General features: G+C 40.8%; 1 protein-coding gene across 1 annotated transcript in view; it reads left to right on the top strand.

Moving 5' to 3' along the window:
• The window catches only part of LOC138505094 (uncharacterized), a 717,078-nt gene that overhangs the window by 240,277 nt on the left and 464,052 nt on the right, over positions 1-12,749 (top strand). The window contains exons 21-22 of the mRNA XM_069625408.1: positions 8,558-8,824; positions 11,931-12,194. Of these exons, the coding sequence (XP_069481509.1) occupies positions 8,558-8,824; positions 11,931-12,194 (531 nt within the window). The remainder of the gene's footprint in view (positions 1-8,557; positions 8,825-11,930; positions 12,195-12,749) is intronic.

The following is a 12,749-nucleotide window of genomic DNA, read 5'->3' as shown; positions in this document are numbered from 1 at the left end:
AAATAAAACCCCACAATCCCCACAGCTGTCTTCCTGTCTCAACTGGAACAAGGTAAAGCACAATAAAAACTCTTATAATTGGACTGCGCACGCTGCGTCGCCTCACGTGTGACACGCCCCTCACCAGCGGCGCTTAACCAGTCAATTATCTTCCGCACTCGGGAACAATCTAGCTACCTCCTGCAGGGAAACATCATCCACTCACTGAACTAAAATGCTCAATTAGCAGGGAACCTCATCTACTCATTGATCTACAATGTCAATTCATAGGAAATCCACACCCCCGTACATGAAATCGCCATCCGAACCAACCAGCGCGGCACTCCTTTCTATATGTGGGGAGTCACTACCCCACCCAATATCCTCATAAACACAAGAAGGGACAACTGCCACCGCTCCAGTCCCAACAATTCACGTGCCAATCACCACCAATGCGCCGAATTTTGCGACAATGTACAATCACCCACCACCCAATTTACAATGCCTCCCCCAGTTTCTACCCAAACAAAAGAACTTAACATTTCTGCAACATACTGATCAACAATGCATCATAATACTTTAAACATTTTCCCCCCTCAAAGCCCATGTTGCTGGTTGACTTACATTTCCTATGCTGCACTGGCACTTGCTCTGCTGCTGGACACCCCCTCAAGGCGCTTCACCGGACCCCTTCTCCTGCAGGGCTCTCACCTGCCCTCAAGCGGGGTATTTCCAAGTGGCCCCCGATGCCTTTAGCCGGTTACGCGTTTTCCGGTGGTCTTCAGGTGCAGGCGAGGGTCCCACAGCTTCCTTGAGTCGGCGGCACGGAGTGCAGTTCAACGCAGGGCTTGCGCAGACAGTGCTCATTCACCCATGTTACAATGAGCAATGAGCTTCACAGAGGGCACCAACTTGTTGGGGAGAAGCTGGACCCCCACCAGGGCAGTGGGGGGCCAGCAGCCATACCCTCACCATCTATGGGAGACCCCAACACCTCCCATATGGCCCCCAGAAATGCAACAGAGACCCCAGCAGGCAGCCACATGTTCCAAACTGCGTTTATTCCTGGACAGCAAAAAAGAAAAAAAACACGCAGAGCATCGTGCACATCGAGAGTTCTGGCGCCGTCTCCCCCGGGGCTGGCTTGCAAGCCAGCTTTGTAATCACACTGCAGGCTGACCTCACATAATTGGATCAGCTCCCAGAAACCTATCTCCTCCTGCTATTGGCTGCTAAGTGATAGGTTACCTATGTAGCCCTTATAGAGAGCCTGACAATTGGATGTTAGCCTTTTGCGTCAGTGGGTTGGTTTAGCTGTGCCAGCCCCCCATTACCTAATTCTAACTTGTTGCATTATGACTTTGTTCCCATAACTTTTTAGCTGAAGCAAGCATTTCGCACCTGAGCTCTGAGCGCTCATTGGCTGGGCTGAGCCATTCTTGTTACAATTATGTTTCAAATGTTGTACGAGTTTTTGCGAAAATGTCTTTCTTTCCCAGAAAGAAAAGAAAAAAACACACTGGGTTGCCGTGGCTTACTCGCATTTGTGGAGAATTAAAAATGTTTGTCTGCAGAAAGCAATCTTATCTTGAATGCGCGACCTTGGCTGCTCGTGGGTTTTGCGAGGAGCATTGCTGAAGGCTTCTGCAGCCAGTGTTCAGTGAGAGAAATGAACTTGGCTGTAATTTTCCTGAAACATGGCTTTACACTGTGCAATTAGACCATGTTAATTCATATAGGCATTTGCAAGCCTTTAAACAGGGATTTTTGTGTTTGTAGATTCTGATATTGCAGCATTGATTCTAATGTAGCATGGAAGTTGCACTGTTGGTGAAGTGGGTGTGTTTCAGCATATTTGTCACCCATGGGTGCGCTGGGGCCTGGTTCAAATGATAAGTGCGCTCCTTGTTCTTCCTGCTGTTCTTCTGTATATGTGCCTGGGGTGAGGGGGCATGGGTTTGATCTCGATTTTCCCTCTTCACTGGGCAACAAGCTGAGGATATGCCAAGTCTCAAGCTTTAAGTTGAGTGGGTGTCTGCTGCAATGACATGCCTTTTCAATGGATGTTCAGCTGGCAGCAGGATCCATGTATTATATAATTCCAGACACTCCATAGCCACAATCTGGGCTGGGGGACTTCAACAGAGCACCAAATGGAATATTACTCAACATGCATGCAGCTAGTGGCTGTTAAATCATGAACCGCCAGATACCATAAATCGACCCAGCAACAGATATTCACTGGGCGAAATGTGGATTGAGACCAGACAATCCCAATTTGACTTTAAACCAGTTCAGTTACACAAAGGATTGATCAGGAATCCAAAGATGACATGTTCATGAGAGTGATGCTCAGAAGTCATTCAGCCTACTGTAGTAGGTATTAACTTGAATAATAAATACCTTTGGCTCATCTTCTAGCTGAGGAAAACTTCCTCTGGACATAGAAAGTGGGCTCTGAAAGAAATGGTTTAGAAAATGTTTTTAATGCACTTCAACAACCCTGTGTTCAGAGCTCAAAGACTAAGGCAATTAACAAACAATTATGCAACAACAATATGCAACTCTTTTATAAGTGCCTTGGTGAATGCATATGGGAACGTGACTTTCAATTGACTGTGACATCCTGGAAAACAATGAAAAGTTCCCTACTTTAATGCTTTGAGGTAATTCGTCCCTTCTCCCCAAGAGGGAGCCTCCCCCGTTGAGGCTAGGGAGGTGAGCACGCTTTGCAAGAATCTCCATAGGGGTCTGGGCAAGTGGAACCTAACTGGGAGTGACTCCCCCTTAGGTGATATGGACTCCCATTTCCATGAGGAACTCCCTAAATCATTCCCCATGGTGGCATACATGGGATTATCAGATGTGAAGAACAGTATAAAAACAAGAGACTTGGCTGAAGAAGAAACTCAAATATACTGTTACAAACAAGAAAGAGAGTCTTTCTTTTTAAATTGAGACCACCATTTAACTAGGACAAAGAGGCTGAAAGGATAGCACACGCTGATGCAAAATGAAGCAGAGAGATGCATACGCAAACAGGGGAAGCCCCCTGGCAGCGTAACACATGTGAGAGGTGCAGTGAATTAGAACCGCAGAGCCTACGACTTTGGGACCAGCTCTGAGAGCGAGAGCAAGATGCTGGACACCAAGCGTCGATAAGGAGAGAGAAACCGAGGAGACGGGAACCCCAATCAAGATGGTGGCTTGACCACAAAGACTTTGTGGTGGGCAGTGTACCCATACAACAACAAAAAAAACACTAGGCTGCAAAGTCAGCGAACCGTCCAGATACCCACTGGCTTACCAGTTCACACAGAGAGATAGGCCCGAGAGCAGGACACTGGAGAAGACGAGAAGGTTAAGAATGCAAATGACTGAAATGAACCCGAGGAAATCCAGACCCAGAGATGTTCCCCCACAGATTTCAAGGTAACGGGGAGAGCAAGAGAACCGGAAGACCGGCAGGGAACCATTATGAAACAGGAGAACATCGTCTCAGTGGAATTGATGAGACAATGAAATGAAAGTTGAGGAAATTGAACTGTAATAATATGAGATAGCGAATCAGAATAAAAGCTGGAAAAGAGACCATTAAGATTGGGCCTCAAGTACCCTGGGAAGAGGTGAATGTACCACATATGTTAAGAGGCAGAGACTGTACCCAAGAAAGAGAATTTTATGAAGGGAAGAAAAGTGAATCCTATAAGAGAAAAGATACACAAACCAAGCCACCCCACAAGGGGGGAACACTGCATACCAAAAGTATATATCACAACTAAGTAAGAATATACTACAGAAGCACAAAAGGCACTTCACTGTGGAGCATCCCATAAGCCAGAGAATGTATAGGGATTCCTGGAAAACAATCACTAAGGAGGAGGGATAAGAAAAAGAACTTGTGAAAGAGTTACAAGAATGTACACAGAAAGTGACTAGAGACTTTTTAAAGTTAACCTACTAAAAAGTAGTCTAAAGCAAAGGACAAAAATTGTGTGAAATGACAATCAGGATAAGAGAGACATTCTCCTGAACTTAGTTTGTTAGACTAGTGGAAGGATCAGTTAGGATTAGTTCTTGGACAGCAGACTTGTTTTCATTGTGTGACTTCCTGATGACGAACAACCACCTTAGTGTTATATATAGCAAAGGAACACCCACATAGCAATTGGAAAAGTTAGGCCCTTTTTCAATCATTTAATCAAAAAACAAGTAGCAATATCAAAACAGTGTCTCTGTCTCTATTCTGACCTGGCACAATATCTAAATTGATCATCAATATGTCTGATTGCGTCTTGAATTAAAAATATGTCTTGGACTCCATTGGAGTCAGAAATGGAATTTGATACCACGCTCAACAGATATGGCAAATTCTGTAACTTTGGCAGAGAGAGGGGCATCTGCACGTATTTTATGTCATGGTGCCCTAGCATCATTCCTAGCTGGCCGAGGATTAAGAACTAATTGACCTGGTCCTCAGCATTGATGTCCAGCTCAACTGAAAGCTATTCTTCTTAAATGATTCTTTGTTTTACCAAATTCCTGTTCACTCAACTCAGATTGTGGATTAAGAAAAGCTTGGACTCTGGCAAAAATCCTTGTTTCGAGATACCTGGAGTCCAAGTAACCTCTCCAGGGTGAAGACTGGATAATGGAGATGGGGAGACTGGCCACAGGGAGCATGGGGAATCATGGGAACTTCAAGTGAATGTGTGACAAATTAAGGAATGCGTAGGAGGACTGAATATTGGATGCAATCTCTACTCTTTTTGTCCACCTTTTTATTTAATGTCCTCATATGCATACCAACTTCTTCCCTTTTGTTTCCTGCAATTGTGAGGGAAATATGTTAAGATTTGTTTATAACCATCATGTTGCCTTATCAACTCAATGCTACTTGTTCTTTGATGACTTTTCGGTTACGTTTTAGACGATTTTGTAATGCTGTTGCTTCCGTGGTCTGTTAATGATTATATGTTTATGCTGTTGTGTTTAACTGTAGTTTATTAACTCCACATTTTTCTACCCCACTTCCAGACCAATAACTAGAGGAAATTTGCAGTTTTTCATTGTACTTCAGGGGAATGCAACCTTTGTCTCTCCAATTTACGACCTTTTTCTTATTGCTTATTTCAATTCTATTTCACACGGTAAACTATTTTTCTTAGTTTTCCTCTCCCCGTCTACTATGTGTGGACTAGTATTTGTTATGCCCGATTTACATTTTACACTAGGTATCTGCACTGCATGAATTTTTCGTATCAATCCATTTTATTTCGCACTTTTGCGCTTCTTGATTCAAATGACTTCTAGTTTATTGAATATCTAGAGGTCCATACTCTATCACAACATACAACCTCGTTTCAAGATGGCTGATCTTTCGGCCTGATTACTCCTTAGTCCCTCTTCTTTATCTATAACTCTAGTCCTCTATTTATCTCCATGATCACATGCTGTTTCCATGGTTTGTGAACAACACGCTGCTCGGCTGAACAGAACCTGTTCAGGATTGTCCCCCTACGCTCCCGGTAAGCGCTAATGCATTAGCATTTGTCTATTTAGGGACCAGGGATAAAGTTCCTTAGTCTCATTATTCTTTTTTCCTTACACTTTCTTTAGTTGATACTCTACCTAATCCATTACTGTCGGATTCTTCAGCTGTAGACCGGCCACACAATCTTGACATCAGTTTCACATCAGCTTCAAGAATTGTGCCTTGTGCACATCCTAATCATGGTAATTTTTAACATTTCAGTTTGCCTTTATTAAATATCACGTTACGTTTTCACTACTCCATTTTAGATTGCTGAGTTTTTTATACTAATCAGGACTCCATTCCTGTTCAGCTTGTTTATTTGCGTGACAGAACTCCTACATTCTGAGGCACTCCTGCAGCGACAGCGGGGTATTTGAGGTCCACACTTTACGTGGGCTCTTCTATTGATTATTTACCGCCATCCACATTTTGGCTAGGTATGTTATTCAATTTTTATATATGTCATACTAATGGCGATTACTTTTAAACAATGATCTTGACATTGATCAGGCTCTGTTATTTACAGATTTCTAGTATCTTTTTGGGAATTGGCCGTGTCTCTAGGGACTAACTGATACACGAAGACAGTCTGTTTACTTATTTTTCCAGCTTCGTCAGGTTCTTTGTTTCCGACACTTTCTACACACAAAGGTAACGACTTTCGCATTTCTTCCCCACTAGATCGATAGAGCTTAGGAACTACTAGCTTTTTTTCCCTATATATTCACTTTAGCTTATGTTTCACCATCCACTTGATAGGTCCCATTAGAGGGATCATTCCACTGAACTATAATATGTTGTACGTTTTACTGTCTATTTTACAGGAAGGGGTGTATTAATTGACCTTCAGTTTCTCTCTCAAACATGGACCACATAATTCACCTTATAATGTTGCATGTATTACAACGTATATTATGACATGTTACAACTAACGTCACCAAATTTTCTAAATTGTAAAATTGAATATGTTATGACCAATCTATGAATTGTGCCTACAATATTTTCTTTACAGAATTTGTGTTTTTCCTTTTACATTAAGAGTCCAAGTTTGGCCTTATGAAGAAGAGGAGAACTTCCTCGAAACGTGTCGCTATTTAATTTGGACTCAATTTTTCCTCAATTTGAGCTTCATCTATTGATTCCATTTTGTTTCTATGCACTGTAAATAATTTCTCTCTGAACTATAATTCTTGCTGAAAATAATATATCTTGGCTATAAATATATATTTGTTTATCTCACACTTCTGTGTCTGACCATATTTGTTAGAAACAAAAATATGTACAATGCCTATAACTCAATTTGAACAACTGTATTGGATTAATCCAAACATTTGAAAGTGTGCAGGGGACGGGAGGGTTCCCAAGTTGAATCCTCTTTCTTTTTACTTTTTATTGTCGGTGTCTTGTGCCATGATCCCAGTTCCTCCCCCGCACCTTCAAATTTATTTAAAATAATCCTTGAATGTCTTTACTAAACTTACTTACCATAGGTGTGCACTTCTATCTAAACCCTTTGCTACAACTAGGGCTGGGCAATATTGACCAAAAGTCATATCTCAATATGTTTGTGTGAGTTAAATGCTCAGTTGTTAGCCGCCAACTACATGTGAGATGTCACAAACACTTTTATTTATAAGACACTGATCAAAATAAAGTGCAAATACAAGGTTACTCTTCCTGTTTAAGAATACACAGAGCTGTGTGAATATCAAAATGTAAATACAAATTTGTAGTTTATGTAATAATGTATATATATGTACATAACTCGATGTTAATGATAATGGGCCTCATTACGACCCTGGCGCTAAGTGTTTAACGGCGCCGTAAAAGGCTGCGGCGCCTTTAAACACTTAGCACCTGATTACGAGGTCCCTTTGCGGGACTCGACCTTAACGGCTGGTTTTACCAGCCGTTAAAGTAGGGACACGCAAAGGGACCTTGGTGCTAAGTACAGTACCGCAATTTGCGGCACCGTACTTAGCGCCTTCCCCATTCCCATTGAGCCCTATGGGGCAAAAATGGGAATGGGGAAGGGCCTTGGAGGAAGGGGGAATTACCGCCCCGGCAACCTTGTAATGGGGTGGTAATTCCCCATTTCTCCATGGCAGAGTCGTAAGTTACCGGCATGGACCATGGTCCTATTAGCACCATGGTCCTCCGCCTGGGTCGTAATGAGGCCCATTGTCTCATCCTATATCGATTCTGAAAGTGTATTAATATATTTCCAAAAGTTGATATATCACCCAGCCCTACCTACAACTCCCATCTGCCCTTCGCCATATAGTAAAAGGAAAGGGATCATTGGAGCCATAAACAAACACCTCGAGAGAGTCACAGGCTGCTTACTACTAATGTACTTAATGAAAAATTAATTTGAAAAATCAATAATGTTTTTCTCTTTACATCTTGGACATGGAACATTGAAAAAGAGTCCACAAGAGATACCCAAACGTTTGCCTTATTCCCCACTGACCTGCTCTCCTCAATGCCATCAGCTCATGTCTTTGAACCTGGCTCTGCCCTATTTACATCCCTCTGTAATCTCCATCGTTACTGCCACATTATTGATTGCCGATGTGTTCCATATGAAGTACTCCGATGATCATGCAAAGAGGGGCAAGTCATATTGTTAAAGTGTATTAAATACGTATTTATTAAACATATTTATTACAGAGTTTTCACTGACAAAACAATGTGATTCCATATGTACTTCTATTTCTAAATTTGATGGCTTGGCTGAATAGCAGAGGTGTATCCTCTATCCTACTGTACACATCAGAAGTGTCCAACTCCAGGCCCCAGGGCTGCAAACCTGGCCCTTTTCAGGATATCCCTGATTAATATTAATAAGATAAATTAGCATGAATTTAGAAATATTGTATGCAAATTTATCTCATGAATATTAATGAGGGATAGCCCGACAATCTGACATGTTTTCCGGCCCTCATTGCCTGCAGTTGGACCTGGTAAGCATAGCCAATAAATCAATTCACTTCCGTCTTTCATTTTATGTAATACATGGCATATTTTCATGCTCCATAGATCCTTCAATGCCAGAGTTCCCGAGCTTGAAGAATGTGCAGAAAAACAGCATCTCCCTTGAGTGGACGCCTGCTGCAAATATGACTGGTGCAGACTTCATTTACAACATCACATACAGTAGTTCACAGGGAGCTTGGAGTGTCACAAATAGCACTGCCTATGCCAACCTTGTGAGCCTGGTACCTGGAACAAACTACACAATACGCATTGTGACAGTAGCTGCTGGTAATTATACCAGTTTTCCTGCTATCATATCTTCACACACAAGTAAGTTGAGTTTCTATTTTTGTATACTGTGTTCATGAATGCCCTAGACTGATTTTCTTGTTCTCTGACATTGTACCAGCAAATATGAATTCAGTATTCCCAAAACCTATGCTGATCTTGTGAATTTATTTTCTTTATTAGCAATAAGCTAAACGTAATAGTGCAAGAGCTGTTCACTACGTCCACTGCTTCTCTACAAGCGTAAATATAAGGCATGTGTTAAAAGGAGCTCTGATGATAACAGGACTGCCCCAGTTCTTTTGCTACAAATGCTCACTGTGATTTTATGGGAGGTGCCATCAGCACCCCTCAATGTATTGATGTTTTAAAGCTGAAACAAAAATGACAAAAATTATGATTTTCTGCTTTTTATGAAATAGTCTATATAATTCATGTCCACATGTTTTTGACGGAAAGATGCCATCATATGCCTCAATGTTTTGCAAATATTTAAATGTCAATGCCCCTGTGCCTGCAAAAATGTGTAAAACATAGAAAAAGGAAGCTTGCACTACTGATGTTTTTTATCCAGATATGTGTTTGTGTAGTGGTACCAAGGCGTGTTTTCTGGGAATATTTTCCTTAAACAAATTGTTACTTGGCTGTCTCCACTCGTAACCTAGAAACATTGAAATGGTTATTCATTATGTAAGAAAAGTCTAATCCTGAACCATAATGTTAAGGAGATCAGCTTTACTTCTTCAGCGTCAAATGTTCGAGAGTTGGCTGTGAAATAAATATGAAATATTGCTGAAAAATATCAAACAACTGTTTGATTTAAGGCACAAAACGGCCCCATATCATCGCTGCTCTCTGTTTACTTTGTCATTTCTTCAGATTTAAAACTGCAATGTTCCTAGAAGTGAATGTTTAATGTTGCTACAAGGGAATATGCTTGTAACTAATTGAATGTTGGTAGCTCAATCAGTCCTCTGCACAAAAATCATTTAAGGGTGACCAAGAATTGTTCGCTTCAGTAGACTTTCGCTGCACGTTGGCAAGAGAGACTTCTAACCTGAATCTCAGACATATAAGAGTCATGGACATTGATGATTCCAAAATTACGTTTGTTCTCCTTGCATATAATATTGATTGTGTCTATCGACTGTGTTTACACGTTGAGTGTTCATAATGAACACCCTTTTTCCTCCTCATCTAATTCCCTTTTTTGTCAAAGCATATTTTCTTCAGCATGCATTTGTTTGCTCACAAAACACATTGCACTTTATATTTTATTGGTTTCGTAACTAAGTAACTCCAAGCAATACCTACTTGGCTTAGTTGATATGTAGGGGTCAAGTTGTATGAGAACCTCCCTCAACTTTTCAAATTCAAGCACTTCACACAATCAATATAAAGCACCTTTTATGCCATGTTGCCCTGGCTACCCTAATAAAGATATTGATATAATAGATGAGTTTATACTCATTGCTTTAAGTTTTTAAACTTTTCATCTAACTAATGTTCCACATAATTGTTCACACGATATTAATATGGAGCAACACCTCATTAAATCATATGAAATGTATGAGTCTAATTGCTTGTGAACACTGCCTTACATGCACCATATTGACCCTTTACCAACCAATGAAACCCAATGGCCCATCCAAGATGACAGCGGCCAACGTTTGCAAATGTGGAATCAGGCCGTCTGCCCTGCTCTCTGTAAACTCTCCGGTCCCTCTTACATTATTTTATTTACTTAATTTTAATAACAGGATTCTCATAATACATTGTGTTAATTACAGACACACTGGGAGAATTTGCTACCCTGCATTTTGATGTATGGGTATCAATTCTCAGTGTGTTGGTTTGTGCACCCTGGAGAGGTTAATTTCTTCAATGTATCAATAACAACAAAAACTTGTTGTTTTTGCTCGTTTTCATTCACTTCCTTGCTCTTTTCTGCCCTTGAAGAGCTTGCTCACCATCTCATCGTTCCAGCACTCTGACATTACTATGCATGTGCATGCAGGTTTCAGCATAGAGATGGGCGGCGGCTCTCGCTCTCCACAAGGGCTGGAGATTAGTTGGATCTGATTCTTTCAACATATGTTCCCCCATTTAAGGTTTCAATTCTTAAGCACATAGTGATGTTTTCTTTATTTTCTGTTTACTAAAGACACCACTATCTTTTTAAAAAAGAAAGTGCTTTCACATTACCTACAATGAAATTCATGCAATATTGTTATTCATTTAAATTGATATTAGTTAATTCACTTGTGCCATCTATATCACTTTGCTATTTCAAAGTGCGCTGATGATCGCTCAACAATATCTATCAGAGTGAAACGCATACTGTCTCGGATTGGAAAATACAGCTACAAGAATGACATATTTTTGCCTATCACAAGGAAGGGAATACATATTTTATTTAACTGAATGGACTCATTGCCAGCACCTATCCTTGCTATAGTTATAATCACTTGTAAGATGGATTCACACATGTGCCAGTGCTGCCATTATATTATATAGATCCAAAACTATGTGGTGCTTCTATCAGCTCCCACTGCAGTTTAAAAGCATATACTCTTGTGTTATGTGCACATTTCATTGATGACATCCAGTATTCACTAAGATATAATCAAACATGCATTCCTTACCTCAGGCATTATAAAGATTGCTAGACAGTGTCAGCAATTTAGTTATTGACAGAAGAACAAAGCGTTCTTAATTTGTAGACATATACCCTCTAACACTTATGGCTACTCCTTCTTCTTTCGATCCAGACTGTGTGCAAAGCAATACCTATTGTAGTTTACTTCGTAACAGCCTTATCCACGTGCACTATATGGACATGACTATACATTGTTAGTCCAGTTATGCAGCCCCTTGAACTGGTCAATCGGACTCAAGTTGCTCTACCTCAGTGGTATTCAGTTACTCATTTCATCAGCAGCTGGTGAGCTCAGGCAGTCCAAACTCTCTCTCTGGGATGCCAAACCAGAAATGGGAGGCAGTGCCTGTAGGTTCCTAGGGAGTTGCCATGCATATCCTGGTGACCCTCAATGCAGTCCTTGATACATCTGTGATATGTATTATGATTTGGGTCTCAATGGCTCAACAATTTAAGGTTTATTAAGACATCTGACCTTTTCCTCCTTAGGGCCTGAACTGATACCACCTGGGAATATTACTGTCATAAACAATCACTCAACAAGTTCCCTACAGATCAACTGGAACCAACCCCCTGGAATCGTGGAACTATACACTATCGCCATTCAAGGAGCCATCAAGCAAACCCAGAACAGCACAACTGCACAGCCTGTTACTTTCACAAGCTTGCTCCCTGGAAGGGAATACACTGTCACAATCACAACAGCCAGCGGCCCTTACAATGAGACATCAGTTCCAGTGACGGGAGTAACATGTAAGTGTATATGTTGCAGTGTACAGATTTATTGTCGAAAGTGTCAAAACAGCCACCATACATAAAGACAGAAAATCATTTTTGACTTAATGGTGTATTTTACCTGCAGGTTTATGAGGTGTAAGTAATAGGAGGTAGTTCCTCCACTTTACCTAAAAAAATAGGCAGTATTACCACCCGATAATTCCGCCAGTGGTAATACCGCCAAACTTGTAGTTTGGAGGTGCGTGAAAAATTGAGGTAACGGAATTACCTCCACTTTTTTCCTGCACTGCACAACTTGTAATGAGGCCCATTGTCAGTACTGTTTGAAGTAAATATGTAAAATAGGAAGCAACCTCATTAGTAATGCCTCGACACCTTATTTCTTGTTTGTACTTGTTTAATCGCCCATTTTTATGTTGATGGTTTTAGAATGACATACTGAGTCAATGATTTTTGGTGGCCTAATGTTATGTTAGCATTTATTCATCATATTCCTGCTGTTTGATAATTGTTTTATTTACCATGCTTCTTTTCTTGCTATTAAAATTTGTATATGCATGGGCCCTGTGG

The sequence above is a fragment of the Ambystoma mexicanum genome, chromosome 11 (genome assembly GCF_040938575.1).
Source record: "Ambystoma mexicanum isolate Mex_15411 chromosome 11, UKY_AmexF1_1, whole genome shotgun sequence".
Taxonomy (NCBI): Eukaryota; Metazoa; Chordata; class Amphibia; order Caudata; family Ambystomatidae; genus Ambystoma; species Ambystoma mexicanum.
Note: the sequence above shows the minus strand (reverse complement) of the source record. Positions and strands in the feature narration are given on the sequence as shown.